Here is a 19,427-nt window from a genome sequence, read left to right as displayed (position 1 = left end):
GTCCATGAGTCAAAAATATGTGTGTGGTTATGTAACATTTGTGGCTGATGTCTGTCACAGTTAATAGAATACAATCACCTGGGCAAAACAGTATATGTGAAACTTGTTTGACAGTGAGAACATAACATGGTCAGGTTTGTCACTGTGAGTATACGTACAGTAGGCAGTAGTTAATATTTACTGTAAAGTTCAAGTTTAATTAGAAAATGCTAAAATGAATTCTACTTTCTGACATTTACATGATGCTAATTTCTGTATTTCAAAAATAAACCTGAATGATTGCACTGCTCTGTTTTCTGCATCTCTTTCCTTTCGTCAGGTGCTCTTTATCAACAAGAAGAAACATTTTATACCATTACAGCATTTCATATCCTTGTCAGACTTTTTCCAGATTAGCAAGTCTATCCCTAAGTGGATATAAAGCCAATTAAAATGTTGGGAGACAGCAGCGTATTTGTGCCAATTTGATGGGTTCAGCAGCAGCAGAGTGACTGTTAGTGTGGCAAAAACTTTTCAAGATAAGTAAATTATCAAACTCATTCTCCAGACCTGAGCATGAACCCTGCAGTAAAACTGCAGAGGTTATTTGAGGCTAGAAGTCTTAATATGTGTAAGACACAGCTTGTCTCATTTCTCCGTCCTTTCAATGGCCGAAGGCAAATCACTCTGGTAATCTGTCTAATGCACACATCAGTCACACAGCAAGCGCATTAAGATCACACACACACACGACAAAAGGCATTAGCTCAAACTAAGCTGAAACACATTATGAATAACACATCCATATATACATATATATATATATATATATATATATATATATATATATATATATATATACATATATATATATATATATATATATATATATATATATATATATATATACAACAACATACAAATATAAACATTTTGAATCTTTAAGACACAGAGAGACAGACAGGGTTTAATGACTGCTGTGATCATCCAGTGAAAACATGCAATAAACTCTGTTTCTCAGGACAAACATGATAAACATGGCAAGAAAGAGGAAGGAAACTTATAATAAGAGAGAGAAGGAAAGAGAAAGTGTGATCAAAAGAAAGGTAGAGAGAAAAAAAGGGGCTGTGATGAATTATAAGAAGAAAGGAGAGAAGGGACTTGGGATGGGAAAAAGGGAAGGAAGCAAGGAGAGTAAAAGAGACTGATAGAAGAGAGTGAAGGCACTTGATGAAAGAGGAAGGCCAAAAGGCTGAGTCCCAGAGAGACAGAGGTAATGATGAAAAGTAAATAAGGAAGATAAGGAGAGAGAAGTCAGGGGAAAAGGGGAGTGAGTGACAGTTAAACAGATTCCTGCTCATACAATATTGAGTCCAAACATTGTTTTTATTGTTTGCTTTTTGTTTTACGACTGCGGTGACACCTACACACCAGCGGCTCATTACAAGTCTGACTGAAGCAGCAAACACTTTTAACAACTTGATAGGCGAACAGGCGAGCGACGGGAGAGAAACAGGGACGAGGGCAGAAAAACAAAAAGGGAGAGGAGAGGTTGAAGTGGGGTGATGAAATAAGAGACAGCAGACAGAAAGAGGAATAGAGTGACATACTGGGGAACAGAGGACAGACAGAGAAAATTCGTAAGTGAAATGGTTGTAAAACGTTGAAATGTGATGAAATGTGGGAAAAGGATGAGAGATGGTGAGAGGAGGAGATGAGGAGCGAGCAGCAGCAGCAGCAGCAGGGAGTGCTGGACCTGGTCCTTGACAGAAAATGGCATTTGAACCAGACATCAGTCAGACGAGTGAGACAGTTAGACAGACAGAACTTGACAGCATGATGGGCAGAAGCGGGACAATGGCAGAAAGAGCAATAAAGGAGAGGAGGGAGGAGAAAGAAAGACAAACAGAGGGATTGTTATAAAGAGATGAAGAAGGAGAGAAAGAGAAAGAGGAAAAGTGGGGGACCCTAGCAGACAACTTCCAAAATATTGTCTCTCTCTTTCTCCTTTCAGTGCCCAGAGCAGGCTCCAGACTGCCTCATCAATATTGGATGCTAGCCCCTTAGCACTGTGTCTGACACACACACACACACACACACACACACACACACACACACACACACACACACACACACACACACACACACACACACACACACACACACACACACACACACACACACACACACACAGACAGAGCAGGAATGAACTAAGACTGCAGGGCAGTCGCATTAAGATTAGTCATTGCACCTTTTCAGTTTGATTCAGACGTGTTGGATGTTTACAGAAGGATGTCTGTCTAATCTGATCTGAATAATGATGTCTGGAAAACACAGACAGAAGGTGAGAGAGGTTTATTAAGTGGCGTCTGTCCGACTGAATATTGATAATGCTGGTTGAAAAAACAAGAGAGCATGCCAGCATGTTTGTAAGATGCAGCCTGACAGACGGGAGGGATCCTCTGCTTGCTGTTCAGACAGGTGAACTTGACGGCGCAGATAAAAAGAAATCCAACACGACAGAGTGGGGACATGCATGACTGCGCTAACAGGCACATATTACAAAAACACAAGCACACATAGACAACTCTGCTGCAGTCTGCAAAAACTTCAGTGCCTCAGTGTGTGTGTGTGTGTATGTTGGCAGCAGCAGACAGCGACGCTCCTTCCTGCAGCACAGCCTCGTGAAGGAAAAAGACATCCATCCTATTTATAGTAACACGACAAGATACCAAGACTCTCTCTCCACAACAACACCCCTGCTGGCGCTTGCAAGAGTTGTATGTCTTCTTAAAAGTGTGCGTCTCTATGACTGCCCACAAAACTGATTATGAACATGTTTGTATTTCAGCATGCGTGTGTCCACACAATCTGTGTTTGTCTGCCTTTGTGTGTGTATGATTACTCTCGAATGCAGTGTCTAGAACTGGCTTTTATCTGCATGTAAACAGGACAGGTCCCCAGAGGAACGTCCACCCACCACCTCACTAATCCTACCAAGAAGAAGAAAAAGAGGAATTCTATTTCTTTTTCCTTCTCATGCTCTTTTTCCCGAGGACTCTCCAGTTTTTCACATCCTCCTACTCTTTTGCTCTGTGCTTTCTTTAAGTACAAAATTCTGATCGTCTCAAGATCAGTTTATGCTTACAGATTAAAAAATATATACGTTTCTTATTAACAGAAGAAATATACATAGAATATTTGCTTGAGCATTGACCTATTTTAATCTCAGTCCTGTGCTGCTGCAGTATTTTACTTAAAACAAGGCAGTGAATTAGAGCTCAATTAAATTACTTAAAGTTAGCCTGTCTATCTTTAATCACACTGAGCAGAGTTTATATTTGTGTACACTGCTCCTGCTCCACTGTTGCGTTCTGGTGGGAAATTAACATTAACCATGAGGCAAATGCTGATAACTGCTGGCTGTGGGAGATAAGTTTGTCTACTCTACCAGCAGCCATATGAAAATATATGCTATATTCATTAATAACCACGACCATAATATTCAAATTACCACAAGGGTTTATCTCTCTGCACTGATGTGTTATCTTACCCCCAGCAGGTCTGAAGTTCTCTGAAGAGCTTCTTTGTCTACATGGATGTGATGGCTCTCCATGGCTGAAATGACACAAGCAGACTTTTGCTAATCACAAAACCTTCAGCAGTGAAACACTGGGAGTAGAGTTAACAACAGAAACCTGGTTTTAATGTTAAGATGAAAGAATAGGGTTACATCAAATAGACAGCAGCATTCTTTTTTGGTTTATTCAAGATTTGTTGAATTACAGCAATGACAATAATTTTAAGTAATTTTCTATTATCTCTCAACGACAGCTTCACCTAACGCAGTAAGTCAGTTTAAGTATAAATCAAGGAATTAATCAGGAAATGCTGCATGCGTATCTGTGCTTACACAAAACAGTTACAGCTGGAACTTTATTTAATTAGTCAGGGACGTTCAAGGATTTTTTTTCCACCACAAACGGATCAACTGCATCAGTGTTGATAAGGAGAAGAAAGTGGTCCTCACCTGCCAAGACAGGAATCATTTTCAGCTCCATGTCTGTGTAAAGCTCCCACAGCCCCTGGCTCTGGACACACAACAGTCTATAAAGCAATCTGTGTCTACTGCATGTACAGGTGCATGTGCGTGAGTGCATTTGCTAACCTGCAGTTTGGAGCATAGCTCCATATTAAGCCAGTAAAGTGAAGAGAGACCAGAGATGACCTGAGAAACCTGAGAGAGAGAGACACATGGACAAACATGGAGACAGAGAGTAGGTGGGGAGTAACAGTACATTTTAACTTGTTTCAGGGATGAAGGGGTGGCCCAGGTACTTAGGAATGGATGGTTACATGGAGTATGAACTATCTTAGAGGCCTCTCTATCCATCCAAGGAAAACTTTTCACTGGCTGTCTAGTGGGATGGCAGTACTGACTGATAGCAGTGTCACAGACACTGAAACCAGCTCCAAGGAATTGTTCTGTAGGTGACCCTGTGCTTTTAGCAGGGAGTTCTCCTACTTGGATCAATAAATTCATATTTTAACTAACCTTCTTGGCGCCCAGGGCAGGTGCGGTACTGGGTCGTTTGTAGTGTTTATTTAGAAGATCCTGGTAGCAAGAGAAGGGACATGCAGGATCCAGCAGCCATCCTGACACCTGTGGGTCCTGGATATGACAGCCTACCACTGGACAGAGAGGAAAGCTCTTTATGAATTTAAACAGTATTCAATAAGCTGTACTGATAAGAGATTGTCAACAAATATTGTGGAGATTATAATACAGTGATTAAAATGTTTGCTGCAGGAGTGGTTTGATACTCCTGCAAATAGACACTTGGTCTGTTAATGTTTTCATACTCATTTTCCCCTGTGAAAACTTGTAATTACTGAAATCCATTGTAATCAAAATAATTCAAGCTGTAGCCGCTGCTGTTTGTGAAAACTGCCAAACTTTCCACTGTGTATCTGCCTTGGATGATTTCACATAAAGAAATATTGCGAAGAAACTACAAACTAGATGTCTGCATGACTGCATGTACGTGTTAGTATGTGTTCATGTGCATGTTTGTATGCGTAGTATGCCTTGTTTCCAGTTGAGGTCTTGTTTGTAAAACTGCAGAACTGTGCGAAGCAAATCCTTGGATTTATAGCACACCACCAGTTGAGATCTTGATAATACCTGTAGCAGCATATCTCTATGGGACACACACACAAGCATCACACATAACATGCGTAAGCCTTTTTGATAGACAAAAGCACAAATGGATGTACACTCATCATTGTATTCACAGTCACATCTCTCTCATACAAACACAAACACTTGCACACCTAGTAAAGAGCTGCTGGCCCTGATGTGTGTGTTGTTGGGCCCATGCAGGTGTTTGCTCTAGTTTTAAGTAGACCAGAACATCGTTGGGCCCGAGAGAGTCCTCTGGTGTGCTGCCATCCAGATCATTCTTCATCAGTACGAGGAGGCCACACACTAGAGGAGTGAGCTTCTATATCAAGGATCAGAGCAGTTAATGAAAACAGTTAATGATGCAGTAAGGCAGGAGAGAAAACAGTTTACACTAATCTTACAGCTGGGAAGGTAAAGGCAAAAGCCAACGCTCGTGAGCCTTTTCCTTTGCAGATTTAAATTTCATTACATCGATATATGTAAAACCTTAATTTCTATCTTAATTTTAGTGTCCTTTGCTTAACTACAGGATGTTATACAAAAGCTTTAAATGCAACTCCATCAGAACTAAGGACCTGACTGACAGTATATTACTTAATGTTACCTAGTGATATTTCATCAGTCACAGCTTGTGTTCGTAATTGCTTTATAAATTCTGTTCATTTCTTCATATTAATTTAAGAATGACAGCTTCTTGGTTATAATTTCCTGTCCTCCTGCTCTGCTCACCTGTTCTGGGTCTAACTGAGTGGTTCCGTCCTGATACACCAATGTTAGCACCAGCGTCTTGGCTCGCCCAGCCTTCTCAAGCATCTGCACCTTCTCTTCTGCGTTCAGCTTCCCAGAATCCTTTACTCTGGGGTCTGAAGTCAGGGTTTCAGTCAGATATTCAGCTTTGGATTGGGGCTCACCAGGTTTAGCCCATTCATGGGATGTTTTTGACTCATCTGTGTCATGGTCAGGCCCACATTTGGCCCTGTTGTGCTTGGTTGGATTGCAGGTTACAGAGGCGGGGGTCCGTTTGGAAACATTCCTGGTGGAATCATGACATCTTTCTTCCATCTTACTGCACCTTTGTTGAGTTTGCTTCAGAACATATTGGTGTTTTTCAACCCCCAACATTATTCTTGCTTCGTGTGAAGGACTGACTTTAGTCTGTGGTTCTGGGACAGCTGCATGTTCAGGGACAGAGGTTTTGGAGATCCACTTGCTGACTCCTTTCCTTGCTTTCTCATGTGAGGTACGAGGGGGTTCCCATTTTGGAGGACGCCTGGTTAAGCAGATTTTGGGAGGAGTGGTATCACTTGGTGCTTCATGCTTCCTCTTCAGGCAGAAGGAGGAAATCAGAGGAGGCTGTAAATGAGTGTGGGAAGTAGGTAGGCTGCAGTTTTCCAGTTTTTTGTTCGGTTTTGCGGCAGATGAAGCCAAGTCCTCCGCTGTGGAGGAGTTTTGTCCAGTAGCTAAAGTGCTTGCTGTGGCCAGCACTATCCTTGAGCTGCTCCCGCTGATGCTTCCATTAGCAGTCTATGCAACAGAAAAGGTGAACAGCATGCAGTCAGACAGGGACAAGGGAAACAGAGAGAAAAGGACAGGCAAGAATAGACTCATTCTGCAGCAACAGAAGACACTTGAACATCGACTCACAACTTACATCTTAAATACAAAATCAAAACACAACAAATAACAAATCAGTTTAGAAAAGTGAGTTGAATCAAGTAAAATATTTACACATAATTAGCTTTAACACACAGAAGAAGCCTAAATTAATCATTCCCATTCAGGTTTAGAGCTGGTTGCATAATGCTGAATTTGTGAATGAGTGAACGAAAGCTGAGAAAGTAAACAGGTGAGTAGGGAGACGAGACAGAATAATAAAGTGTAAAGGGAGGAGCAGCAGGAAAAAGAAAAAAATGGGATGTGATGAGAGAAGTGGTGCACCTATTCAGCCTTCAGCGCTGTGTCCCAGACAAAAACATAGACAGTCAAGACATTGTTTGTCTGACAAGTCTGCCTGAAGCTGGGACAGGATCACAGACACAGACGCACACTAACTCACTCGCACAACAGTCACCGGCATTGTCATTCATGCTTATCTATTTTTTATGAGAAAAAGAAAAAACACAGACTGAACGACAATGAATATTTGACACAACCCAAATGGATTTGAAAGGGTTCAATGAACAGATTACATGTATGGGAAAGTACATGAATGCATGAAGCCTACATGGCCTGTAATAAATATGTGTGTATTTTAAGGTAGTGTGTATTAAGCCCTGTGAGAGACAAAGGTTGAACTTTAATAGAGATGTTATGATTTCAAAGATGTTAGTGTAGAAGTGGAGAGATCAAAGAAAAGGTGAGGTGGTAAAAAAAATATGTGAGAAAGAACAAGATGGACAGAAATTTGAGTCCCATCTCTGAAAGGCACACCGTCACCTTCCTGTAACCTTTCAAGCATCTTAAAAACATCTCCATTATTCATACCTGTAGGTCCCATCTCTATTTATGTAAAGGAACGCACACGTGCACTTGGGTTCTTTGAAATCAATGTAAGAAATGTGAGTTTGGGTATTGTGAGGATTTTCAAAGGCCTTGTGTGAGTTTTATGTATGCGCACAACCCCTGTATGGTTGTTAGCAGTGGGCTCAGTAGGTAGGAATTCCTGTGATTCAGCTCCCTGAGGAGAGTCTTCCTCATTTCACTGTAAACACAACCCGTTTTCCTGCTGACAAAGTCATCAACCCCCCCAGGGTGCTGTGCTACAGGATATAGATAGAAAAGCGAGGCAGGCCATGGCCCGTAGCCCAGCACTGGGTGCAGGATAGAGTGAGAAAGTGAATGAGGGGAGAAAGAGAGAAAGAGAGAGAGAATGGATTGATGTGTTTGCTGCTGATTGTAGCAATACAGTGAAGTCCTGCACCTCTTTTCATCTCTCTTCTTCTCCATCTTTCAGCCTCTTCCACTTTCCTCCCCTTCAGCACTTTCACTGCATCTCTCTATCTGTCGCTCTCCCACACCTTCAGTCTCCTCCTCCACCTCTCCACCTTCCTTCCTCCCTTTTACTTTAGTCTCTTCACTGTGGCTGACTACTGTGTCTTTTGCTACTCTATTGTGACTGTTTTTTCAACTTTACGACTCAGTGGGGACCTATCACTTGTCAGCATGCTGCAATACTGCAGACGGCACACCTTTTCACACAAGCCAGATTGATTTCCATGTGCATCGGGCAAATACAAGCCTAATCCTTTGGAAAGCAGCTATTTAAATTTCAGAAATTGTTGGTGTGTTGGGGCTATACACACTGATGCTCCGCACACAGGGATTACAAGGGGTAGAGTGGGAGACAGATAAAAACAGGGAAAAATAGAGACACATCAGTATTGTTGTATTAAAAGACAAGTAAACAAATCTCAGCAAGTGAGGTACAGTGTCTAAGAAAAGTGGAGTTTGTGAAGAACCAATAAAACTTTGAATTTTACATCTTTGCCTAATGTCCGCCCCCCATCTTGCTGACATTATGTACTCAAGCAGAGCATAAACGTTATATATATAGTCTTAAAGTATATCTGAGGCAATCAACACTGCTTTAAATAAAGTCATAAAGTTGTAACCTTGCTCCACAGAAACTCACTTGTACACTGTCATGATGCTGCTGGTTCCCACTGAGACATGGCACTTTGAATCCTGACCCCTTTGCCCTGTACTCCCGGGACAACGTGGGCATGGGACACCTTTCTCTGCCCGAGTCCTCTGGAAGGGAGAAGGTAAGATCATTTCTATCTGCTCATCACTTTTCAGACACATCCTCAATCAATGAACCTGTTCTGTTGTGTGAGCATGTGTTTGAGTAAACACGTGTGGCCCTCACAGTGTGTGCGTGAGACCTCAGCAGTACGACAGGACAAGGTCAGCCAACGCTATAAACCCTGGCTAAGATCAAACTGACGTTTTGTTGTATGTGTTGTGTCTTGTGTATGTGTTGCTGAGTATGTGTTTGTAGTCTGTATGTGTATGTGTATGTGTGTGTGTATGTGTGAGAGTGAGTTGACTCAGCATGGTCTCAGCAGCTGAGACTCAAGCTCTCTTCCGGTAGCTGTAAGGTGAGCAGGCACACATCATCTCTGGTCAGTGCTGAGTCTCTTCAGCACTGCTCTGTCATCGCCACCACTCCGATTAAAAAAAAAAAAAAAAAAGGCTGAGAGCCACTAGCAAGAGTTTGGCACAACTTGAAATGCTTTAGCTCCCCCTAGTACTGTTTTGCCTAAACTAGCAACTGGCATCAAAAACAGTCCACAAAATTTTAATTTGAGTCCAAGAATAAATTAGTTACATTTATTTCCTGGGATGAACAACAGCACTTTTAAACACTTTATTTTCATTCCAAGTACAAATGAAGTCCCAAATTTCAATGTATCACTTCATGTGAACTGAGGATAATATACTCCCGATATTAAGTGTAGCTTTATAAACCTTTAAGCTGTACTGGTATATTTTCTGGATCCATATTCATAATCTGAAACTCCACGTACCCCTCCTCATTAATGAAATACAGCAAAGTCTGACTTTGACCATAAGAGTAGTACTTAGTAATTCTTTGAGTCTCTCAGTGTTTTAGAATTCACATTGCTTGAATAGTTTAAATAGACCCTTGTGACACTAGATGACCACACAAATGGATACTGGCATGTTCTGCTGTAGTGTATTTACTCCTGCAGTTAGTGAAAGCATTTAAATAGAAAAGTATCCTAGCACCCTCTAGTGGTGATTAGATGAACTACAACTTCATCACTAATTAAAAGGCTGCATTCATTAAAAACTGGAGAGTCATGCAGATATATTTATTACTATTTGGTAATATTCTAAAAGCCAAATCTAATTGTACCTCCTCACTACCCCTCACTTACTCTGGCATCGTAATATTTTAAATTGATAAATAGAAATTGAAATAACAATTTGGAAACTAATGACAGTGATGCAGGCAAATGTAAATAGTGGATACAATTTCAAATTAATCACCTAATAGAAACTAAGATTATGTATCACGGCATCATTGATCATGCATTTACCTGTAGATGTAGTCTCATCTTGACTGTCCACAGGTGGCATCACTAACTGATTTCTGTCTGGCTCAGTGTGTGTTCCAGGTAACTCTGTGACTTCTCTATAATCTGTCTCACAGTGTCTATTTCTTAGCTGGACATCAGAACAAAGGGGCTGTTCTGTCTCCATCTTATCTTCAGTGCCTGCCTTTGTGCTGTTCTCTCTTTTCACTTCAAATCCAACCTCCATCACATCCACTCTTGCCTCTGTGCTTCTGCACAGGTTATAAGCAGTGGTGTCACCCAGGATTAATTTGGTGGGCTCACACTGCACCAGCGCTCCTGTGTGGTGCTTCTCTGCTGTTTCCATCACAGTCTGACCCAAGACTTGAGGGGTTTCAGCGTGACATGGGCTCACCTTGTGGTTTCCCTTCTCTAAAGGTACTGAGATAGTTTTCAGATTGGTATGATATCCCACTGATATCTCTTTATTCTCAGTGCCAGGTGGATGCTCAACATCTTTGGCTTCAGGAGTTTTAAGTCTGTCCCGAGGGTCATTATTTTCTCTCTGCCCAGACTTTGCACCTTCACAATAACAAGAGAAGCTTTTGTCCACTTTTTTTGTTATGGATGCCAAGTCCAAATTCCTCGGTGAACAAGTGATCACATTGATTCCCAACAGTTGAAACCCTTCCATTTCTCTGGGTGATCCTGTCTTATTTGGCAGGGTTGCATCCCTTTGTCCGATCTCTTTATACTGAACTCCATTTGCACCATTGTGCATTTCATGCTCTCTGTCTGACATTTGTTCGGCACCAGTCTCAGTCATATTTTCTGAATCCACTGTCAGCTCAACCTCTTGCACCACGTCTAGAAGTCTCATTGGCTTATGTGAATGTGCATCACAGCTTGTCTCCTGTCTTGTTACAAAACCAATGGGAGGTAAATGAATCTTTCCACTTTTGAGTGATTCATACCCTGATTGCTGAAATAATATGCCTCCGTCTTCTCCTCCTCTGGTGGCCTCTTCAGTGGGGTCAGACAGAGGTTGTTTCCACTTCAGTTGACTGTCTGAAGCTCCAGCGTCTTCTGGTTCATTTCTGAGGATATTCCAGCTCTTTGTATCTGTCTTTTTTCTCAGTTCGACTGATGTGGCATTATCTGTCTCAACACTTATTTTAAGGCAGGATGAGACTGGATGACAAGTCAAACCAGACTCTTCTTTATGGGTATCTGGGTGTTCCACTGTGGGGAACAATACCTCATCAGGGCTCTCTTCGTCTGGAGAAAGACTGAGGATGAAAGACGGCCTGATTTCTTCAGTGGAGCTATGAGAGAGAAAAGAAAATGAGCATGCAAATTTTAAAATCCCTGCTTTTCACTAAACCAGCAGCAGAAGATCATCAATGCTAAACTTCAGGCAGTTTTCCTTTTGTGTCCCTTCTGTTAATACCTACCTTATAATACTATGCATATTTCCTTAGCTACTTACTCTCTACACTGATATTCAGACAGTCTCTCAGGTATTTGGAGGGACAGGGTGTATTTGTCTCTGTGGGAGACACATGCTGCCATCTCAGGAACCTCATGCTGCAGGAATGACAGAGCCTGGCTGGACTGGTAAGCAGGGGGTTCAGAGCACTTTCTGAGGGAATTAGTCTGCGAGCACTGATTATAGGCTTCAGTCTGAGACGTCTGCCTATGGAGTGAGGAATCCCAGCGGGAGGAGTTACAGGAGGAGGCTTGGGATGACAGGGAGCTTTCTGGTGTCTGCGAGTACTGATAGTAGGCTGGGGTCTGAGAGCTCTGTCCCTCGCTGAAAGAGTCAAGGTGAGAGGTGCAAAATGATGTCACCTGGGGCCTGGACCACGGCCTGAACCGTAACATTGGGAGAGGGATTTATTTTACTGTGTGTTTTACACTCACATTAAGTGCATTCGGGATTTGGATTTGTTTTTGTATTAGCATATAAATGTGCCACATCTATATAGTTTAACAGAAAAACATATTAACTGTGTCTACTTTAAAACAACCGTCCTACTACAAACACAATGATTAAAAATCCTTTGACGTCCTCTTGCCCTTGTACTCTACTGATGTATTAAACTGCCAGAGTTTGCTGTGTCACTGTGCAGGCCAAGATGCCTCCGCACTACTCTGCTCGGGCAAAAAATTAAAGTGTAAAAAGTAGTATTGTGAAAGTATTGACAAAATGGACATTAACTGAACACAAGTGCATGTCATGATAACTGTGCATAGCCTCCACTTTGTCTGACTTACCGATTTGTGTCTCTGTCTCGTCTGTCCTCCTGACTCATGCTCCTGCTGCTCTGAGTCCAAGGCTCCCTCTGGCTGCCATAATACCTCCCCACTACCACACACACACAACAAAGGAAAAAAAACAAACTCTAAAGAACAGAGAAACTCTGACATGTTAATCTTTACATCACGTCTTGTTTTAAATTATCTAAAAACAATAGATGCCTACTGACACGGGAAATTTTATAAGTGGGATAATAGATGGTTAATGGTATTTTTGAAGAGGCACTTCTTTAGAAGACAGAACCGGACATTAAAGGAAATGTGAGTTCTGTCAAGCAGTACAGTATGTCACTGTGATTTATAAAGTAGGCTGGTTCCATCACAGGTTTTTTTTATGTGGAATTATTGAACTCCACAACTCCTACAAAAAGATAAAAATAGCATGCAGTATCCCAGAGCAACAATTGTTACCAATATTTGTTATTAGGCCACAATACTGTTTCCTACTGGTTTCAAAAATGCCAATAAAAAAACTTAAGTTGAATAAAGTAGAAAACATTAATTACAAATATCTGATGACAGGGAGTTGTGGACAAAGAGAGACAAACATGCAGTGACATAAATAAGACAAATATTATGAACATCAGTTAAGCAAATTACAATAAAGTAATTAAATTAAAGTAATACAATTTTCTCTGCTTGCTCTCTGACTGACTTTGCCTGTGATTGTGGGAGTAGTTCCTCTGAGTCCGCAGAACTGCCAGAATCTTCTGGGCCGCTTGGGACAGAGGTCCTGAGTACAACCTGCTGCTAGACTGCTCCATCTCCTCCCTATCACAACTGTCACGCTTTCTCTCTATCTGAGGACCTCACAGGACAAAGGCACAAAAGGGAGAGTTAGGTCAGTTACACAAAGACCTGGTTTAAATTGGCATCTTAAATAATGCATCAAACAATGTGCAAAAAAATATTGACCAGGTCCTTCTCCACTGCAAACTATATCAACAATTAAATGAAAAAAAAATCACAATTAAACTTACATAAAGATTACATTTCACTTTATTTATCACATGACTTAGAAAAAAAAAGAAACAGGAAACTGTAGAACATCACAAGACAAGACAATGAATTCCAAATTTTTCAGTTATGAGTTAAAAATTTAGTTTACTTTATTAAAATTGTATTAGTTTATTAGTTTAAAATTCTTTGTTTGAAATACACACACTCAAATTAATCCCAGTCATCGTATAGGGAGCATTGCTCATATACAATGAAATTTTTTCCCAAGTTGAGTGTTGTCCCAAAGATGAGTCAATGAGGGACTGATCTCTGTCTCCGACACAGTCCAAGTGAAGGTTCAGATCTTGAGTGGGTTTCACACTTTGTAGCAGGGTGGTGTTTAATTGGTAAACCTCCTCCACTGTAGGCACACATTGCACTTCTCAGATCAGCATCTCTTCGAGCTTTAATTACACAGGTCGTCTCCCTTAGCACAGAAACTACACATCGAGTTTGAGCTGGCTGTAAAAACTCCCCATGGGCTCTGGTAAATTCGCCTATCGCTCCCCTCTCTTTGTTGCCATTTTGCTCTCCAGATCTTCCACTGTTTTCTGCAATAGGCGGGCATCCAAGTGAAAGTAGATGTATAATTGTCTCTCCCGCCTGAGGAGGGCATTGCGCTCCAGCTGAGAACGCTTGGCTTTAACCTCCCCCATGATTTCTTGCATTACATGCTGCAAACTCTGCAGCTGAGACTCTGCTTCCACAAGCTTTGCTGTCAGCTCCTGTAGAGACAAAGGAGGAGGAATGAGAAATGAACAAAGAAATGAACAGGAACAGTCTAAGTGAGCAAATATATAAAACTATGGAGGTACCTGAACCTTTTATCACCAGAGAGACCAAACATAACTAGTTATGCAAATAAGGGCATTTCTGTTTTTAATGATTTAACTTATTGGCAAATAATTCTATTAACATACTTATTACATATCAGAAAGAAGGTATAAACATAAAGTAAACTCTCCACATTAAAGCATTAAGGTGTCATAGCAGCATTTATCCAATGTTAATCTCTCATGTTAAGGTCCTTGCATCAAAATCTCAGCTAATCCACAGAGTTTATTCTAATGTGCTGATCACGAGCAACTGAAACATGGCACTACACAAACACTGATTGACACACTGATGCATGATGTCATATGGGCTACAAGTATGAATAGAATGAGAGTTCAGTAACTGACACTCACAAACTCTATGATGACACTGAATCAGCATTTACTGAGAATTCCTCAGACTACACATTGATACACTTGTGCATGTGTCAGAAACACAGGGTGATTCACTCAAACTATTAAGATGTTGAGTAAAAAAATATTAATATTCTCAGACAGGGTTGGCAGACAAATACAAATATCTCTGTACCGAATACTAAAGCTTTTGTCATGCAGCAAAGCAGAGCCATTTATCACACAGTGCTTTTATACCAGATACCCGTGTCTCTCTAAGTGTTCCACAATGTGATATGTCAATAAAGTGAAAAGAAAAAAAACTTATCGTGCCACCAGCTTCCCTCACCGATAGTGACAAGAAATTTAAAACTCAACTGACTCACAAAATGGATTGCCTCTGAGATTCACTCTGTATGGTTGACCAAGATGACTGCACTATAAAATAAAAGGAAACACACCCACCTGTGCGTTGGGGCAGAGCAGCTCCTGATCAGTGATGGCCGCTGGACGTACCTGCGGCCCTAAGACCAGCTGCTGAAGCTCTGTGTACATGGCCCTGTGGAGCGCCTCACAGTCGCCATAAAGACGAGCAGCTGTGTAGTGCTGTTCACGGCCAGCCCCGCCCAGAGCATCTCGGGTCGTCTGGAGGTTGCCTGCTAAGTCACAAGCAGCCTGGTCCAGTGCTTCATATGTCCGAAAAGGCTCTGAACGACCATGGTCTGAATCATGGTCGAGGATCTGGAGCAGTCTGAGGAAAGCATTTGCATATAATACAGAATTAAGAAAGACGTCCTGCGTTTAAATGATACAATACAGGCACTGAAGAGGAGACACCTACTTCTAAAATGCTGACACTAAGGAAAAGCTCAATACAGTCCAAACTCTAAAGCAGGAGGAGTTTGAGTCTTCTTTACCTGCTGAAGGCTGCATCCTTGCAGCTGATGATGGGGTTGGGCCTGGGATTAATAGCCAGATCAGGGTGTGCCAGGGACTCAATCCTGAGGGTTGCTGCTTCACCTTCCTTTACCATTCTGCTGTTTACTTCTCCCAGCTGCTTCAGACAAGTCCTCCACCTCCTCAACTCCATCTCCTGAGCCAGAAGGACCAGGTCAAAGGATGCCTTCTGACGGAGGAGGTAGTCACGAACCTAGGTGGAGAGATTTATGCTTCAGTTTACTGTGGTGGTTGATTTTTGGTTCCACGTTGTCTTACAATGACAGACTTGGTTTCATGTCTGCAGGTTACAGTTCACATGGCTGTTCACACAGGGATCAAAACCATGACTTTTATGTGTGATTAATTCTTGATTATTTGTTTATGCATCAGTATGTAAATCAGAGAAACTCAACTATCTCAAGGTGAAATGGGAGACATCACATACTGACCTGATCCTGTCTGGAGGTGTAGTAGTCCTGCCTGGCCAGTTGCAGAGCCAGGTCTCCTCTCACTACTGGCACATTAAGCAGTCTGGCTGACTCCCTAAGGGTAGTGGGTACTGGTCCATGAAGCAGAGCTTCCAGCTCTGCCTCCACAGCCTGCAGCTCCTTTTTGGACACAACTTCACGCACATGCAGTGAAGAGGAGGTGGAAATGCTCTGATAAAGTGGAGTGATTGTTATGAGGGAGAGCTTGAGAAAGTAACCCAGAACAATAATTACTAAACAAACAATAAGAACAGTGACTCTATTTACAATAGACAAGAAAATACACTATACTGTATATTTCTGCTTTACCTTGGTATGAGATGAGTTCTCAGACAGAAAATCCAGTCCGGCCTTGAGACTCTTCTCCTCTGCCATGGCCTGCATCAGTTGGTGTTGGGTCACAATATGAGACCACTGAAGTCTGGCCATCTCTTTCCTCCTACGCTCCACCACTCTCTCCTCCCTCTCTCTTCCCTCTTGCTCCAGCTCTTTGTCTTCATCTTCACAAGAACTGAGGTCGAGGACCTGGAAGCGCTCTGAGCAAGATGTCTCAACAATGTCTGAGATGCCCTGGAAGAAATGCTTCTGAGTGAAGGTGGCTAGTGTTTTGGTGTTGAGTTCCTCCTGCTGCAGGTAGGGATCCAATGACAGCTGAGAGAGAAGGACAGTGGGCCTTTTGGAGATAGAGGCGTTTGATGGGGCCATAGGTTCTCCTGTTGCTTTTTGCTTGGTTTCTGGATGAGTAGGGAGATATGACGCAAGTTTGCTGACCTCATCTGTTAGGTTTTGTAACAGAGTGTTGGTGTCAGCGTTCTCAGCTCCAATAAAACTGCTGGCCTCCTTTAGCTTACATGCAGCACTCTCCAGCTCCGCACTGAGTCGTAGGTCAACATCTGCACGGGATGTGGCAACAATCTGCAACCTGTTATAGCGTCGCTGCTTCAGCTCTTTCTCTTTACGCAGTGCCTGGAGCTCTGCCTCCAAGTCCTCTATGGCCACTTCCCCCTCTGCTGCAAACACAGAGGATGAAGATGAGGAAGAGGGCCCCAAGATGTTTCCACTGCTCCCCTCCGAAGGGCCGATGGTTTTTAGGACCTCGCCCAAGGCTGCTTCATCCAGAATTGGTTTGCCGGATTTCCGTAGTTCCTGAAAAGCACGCGCCTCCTCCACGGTGAGAACATTGTTCCGGTTGAGGGTCCGACAGACAAAGCGCAAGAAATGAAGGTTCTCCGGAGCACAGTCAAACAGCCAGTCGAACTCTGAGGCCTTCAGTGATGATGCATCAGGATAACCTAGACGGCCCAGAGCCTCCACAAAGTGGCCACCGTCTAACATGGTGATTCAGCACCTTGTTTCCCCCTTGTTACTCTGCTGGTCAGTCACACAGCAGCACAATGTGGATTATGGAGAATTAGGTGAAAACAAATACAAACAAGGTAAGAGAAGATATGGCAAAGCAATTATCAGCTCTTTGGAGCTTTACACACATTTGCTCCAGGTACATTAGCTGTTTAAAATACTCTCAAAGAATGCATTAAAAAATAACACACAGCATTGTGAGTGACCTGTGGAGTGTACAAAATATATAGTAGCACACAGTTTAATATTTTAACTGTTTATCTTAGAGCTAGAGGCGTTGGTTTCGCATTACAGTCATTCTAACAAGTATAGTTTGTGGTTGTCCTGAATTGTATTGTGTTATACTGAGCAATGCTTCAAATGTATAACACTGAATATTAAAATTTCTTTTCAAAATAATGCAACACAGCCTAATAGCTCCACAAACGACAGCTACAACTACCAAAATGGCCACAAGGTTTGAACAAAATCTCTCTAAAACTGTTGCAAAAAATTATTAGCAAATTATAATCTGCAAAGTAAGATTTATTGCAGAATCAAGAATCAAAATCTTCAAATCCAAACCTTTCTGCCTCAACTGCTTCTCAGTGGCACTCCTCCCTCCTTAGTCATAACACAAAATACTACAGGATATTATATGAAACAATTCAAGAAAAGCTGTTATGTACGGTAGGTTAGATTTTCTTAATGCAGAGTCATAGCGCTGTCAAACATATTTTAATTGTTTTGCTAATATAAGTGAGTGGATTTTGGTAAAGTGTGCACTGTGCAGTGTACAATGCAAAAACAGATCAAAGAAAAATAAACATAAAGTATAAGGTAAAACTATCAATAGCTTCATCCCTGCTCAAGACAAACCACATTAATATGGAGTAACATGGTCTCTTAAAGACATTATTAGTGGGTAATGGTTACGATGGGTACGTTTTGTTCGCAGCTGCTGTGGCCGTTAGTCATAAAAAAGTGTTTCAAACTAACATTATAATGCGATATTAAGATTAAAAATAAATAAATAAACGATAACGATATCTAGTCTTCCCTGTATCACAGCATCTTTCAGCTCCAATTTAAACTCGGGTTGAGCAGGGAACTGAAACTGGACAAAGTCGCCCCACTTCTGTCAGCGTCTGTAGCTAAAGTGAACAGTTGCTATTTACAGTTACTAGCTAGAAAGTATAGCTAGCTTGCTAATAACTACCACGTCTCTTGTCAGTTGTATCGAAAGTAACGAGTTTCGTCTGTTATCTTTCAACAAAAGTCAAACTCGTAATTAAACGGTCACTAACACCGCATTACTTACTTTTATTTCTCCGTTTTATTATTAGCACCCCGTCATACCCAGCTAGCTGTACGCGCCAAACATCCAAACGGCAACTTCTTCTTCTTCTTTGGTTTTTTTAAAGGCGGTTGGCAACCAGCGTAGTAGATGCATTACCGCCACCCTCTGCGCCGGAGTGCGCACCAAACATCAAACTCAGCCTGTCCAGTGAACTCAAAAGAAAACTGACTTAGCAGGATCATAATCAAGCACAGACCAGATCATTGCCACCCCAGGTAACAAAAATAAATCCAGCCCATACTTGGGCCCCCGAATCTGACCCATATACAGCATGATACTTCCACATCTGGACCTATTCTGTTGGTTATTACAGCTGTCAGTCAATACCAGAGAATAACAGCTGGAATCTGCCGAGATGTGGAAGCACATGGGAAGTTTAAATTTGCTATATGGGACATAAATAGTTTTTAATATGGAGAAGTTTGCCCCCCCCATGCCACCCACTTAGACACCTCATGACATTCATAACTATTTTATTTATATGATCAAATAGGATTTCTAGGAACTTAAAAACATTCACCCTCACATATGATCTTCCATACATCTTTTCAGCTGAAAATGTAAGTCCCCAGTCATACATAAAGAGACATCTGTCTGGAGAAAAAACTTAAT

At 41.8% G+C, this 19,427-nt stretch overlaps 1 protein-coding gene across 12 annotated transcripts in view; it reads right to left on the bottom strand.

Annotated features, from left to right (window-relative positions):
- Window positions 1–19,411, bottom strand: part of LOC139607090 (DNA polymerase nu-like) — a 58,178-nt gene extending 38,767 nt beyond the window's left edge. Inside the window, exons 1-13 of one of the 12 annotated variants that reach the window (XM_071459699.1) lie at window positions 18,777–19,411; window positions 13,181–13,333; window positions 12,484–12,574; window positions 11,696–12,076; window positions 10,231–11,531; window positions 8,796–8,914; window positions 5,894–6,688; window positions 5,314–5,483; window positions 5,068–5,180; window positions 4,535–4,671; window positions 4,148–4,216; window positions 4,010–4,070; window positions 3,533–3,597 (exon numbers count right to left, since the gene is read on the bottom strand). In XM_071459699.1, coding sequence (XP_071315800.1) covers window positions 3,533–3,597; window positions 4,010–4,070; window positions 4,148–4,216; window positions 4,535–4,671; window positions 5,068–5,180; window positions 5,314–5,483; window positions 5,894–6,688; window positions 8,796–8,914; window positions 10,231–11,531; window positions 11,696–12,076; window positions 12,484–12,574; window positions 13,181–13,289 — 3,411 coding nt within the window. In that variant the 5' untranslated portion in view covers window positions 13,290–13,333; window positions 18,777–19,411. Of the gene's footprint in view, window positions 1–3,532; window positions 3,598–3,617; window positions 4,071–4,147; window positions 4,217–4,534; window positions 4,672–5,067; window positions 5,181–5,313; window positions 5,484–5,893; window positions 6,689–8,084; window positions 8,466–8,795; window positions 8,915–10,230; window positions 11,532–11,695; window positions 12,077–12,483; window positions 12,575–13,180; window positions 13,334–13,506; window positions 14,250–15,076; window positions 15,129–15,155; window positions 15,442–15,607; window positions 15,841–16,078; window positions 16,289–16,426; window positions 17,489–18,040; window positions 18,100–18,776 lie in introns of those variants that run through there. The other 11 variants (XM_071459700.1, XR_011684782.1, XM_071459701.1 and 8 more) reach the window with 11 other exon arrangements.
- Between the last annotated feature and the right edge of the window lie 16 nt (window positions 19,412–19,427).

Source organism: Trachinotus anak, unplaced genomic scaffold (assembly GCF_046630095.1).
Source record: "Trachinotus anak isolate AG129_WGS33_773 ecotype Australia unplaced genomic scaffold, CSIRO_AGI_Tana_v1 ptg000023l, whole genome shotgun sequence".
Taxonomy (NCBI): domain Eukaryota; kingdom Metazoa; phylum Chordata; class Actinopteri; order Carangiformes; family Carangidae; genus Trachinotus; species Trachinotus anak.
This window is presented reverse-complemented; position numbering and strand designations above follow the sequence as displayed.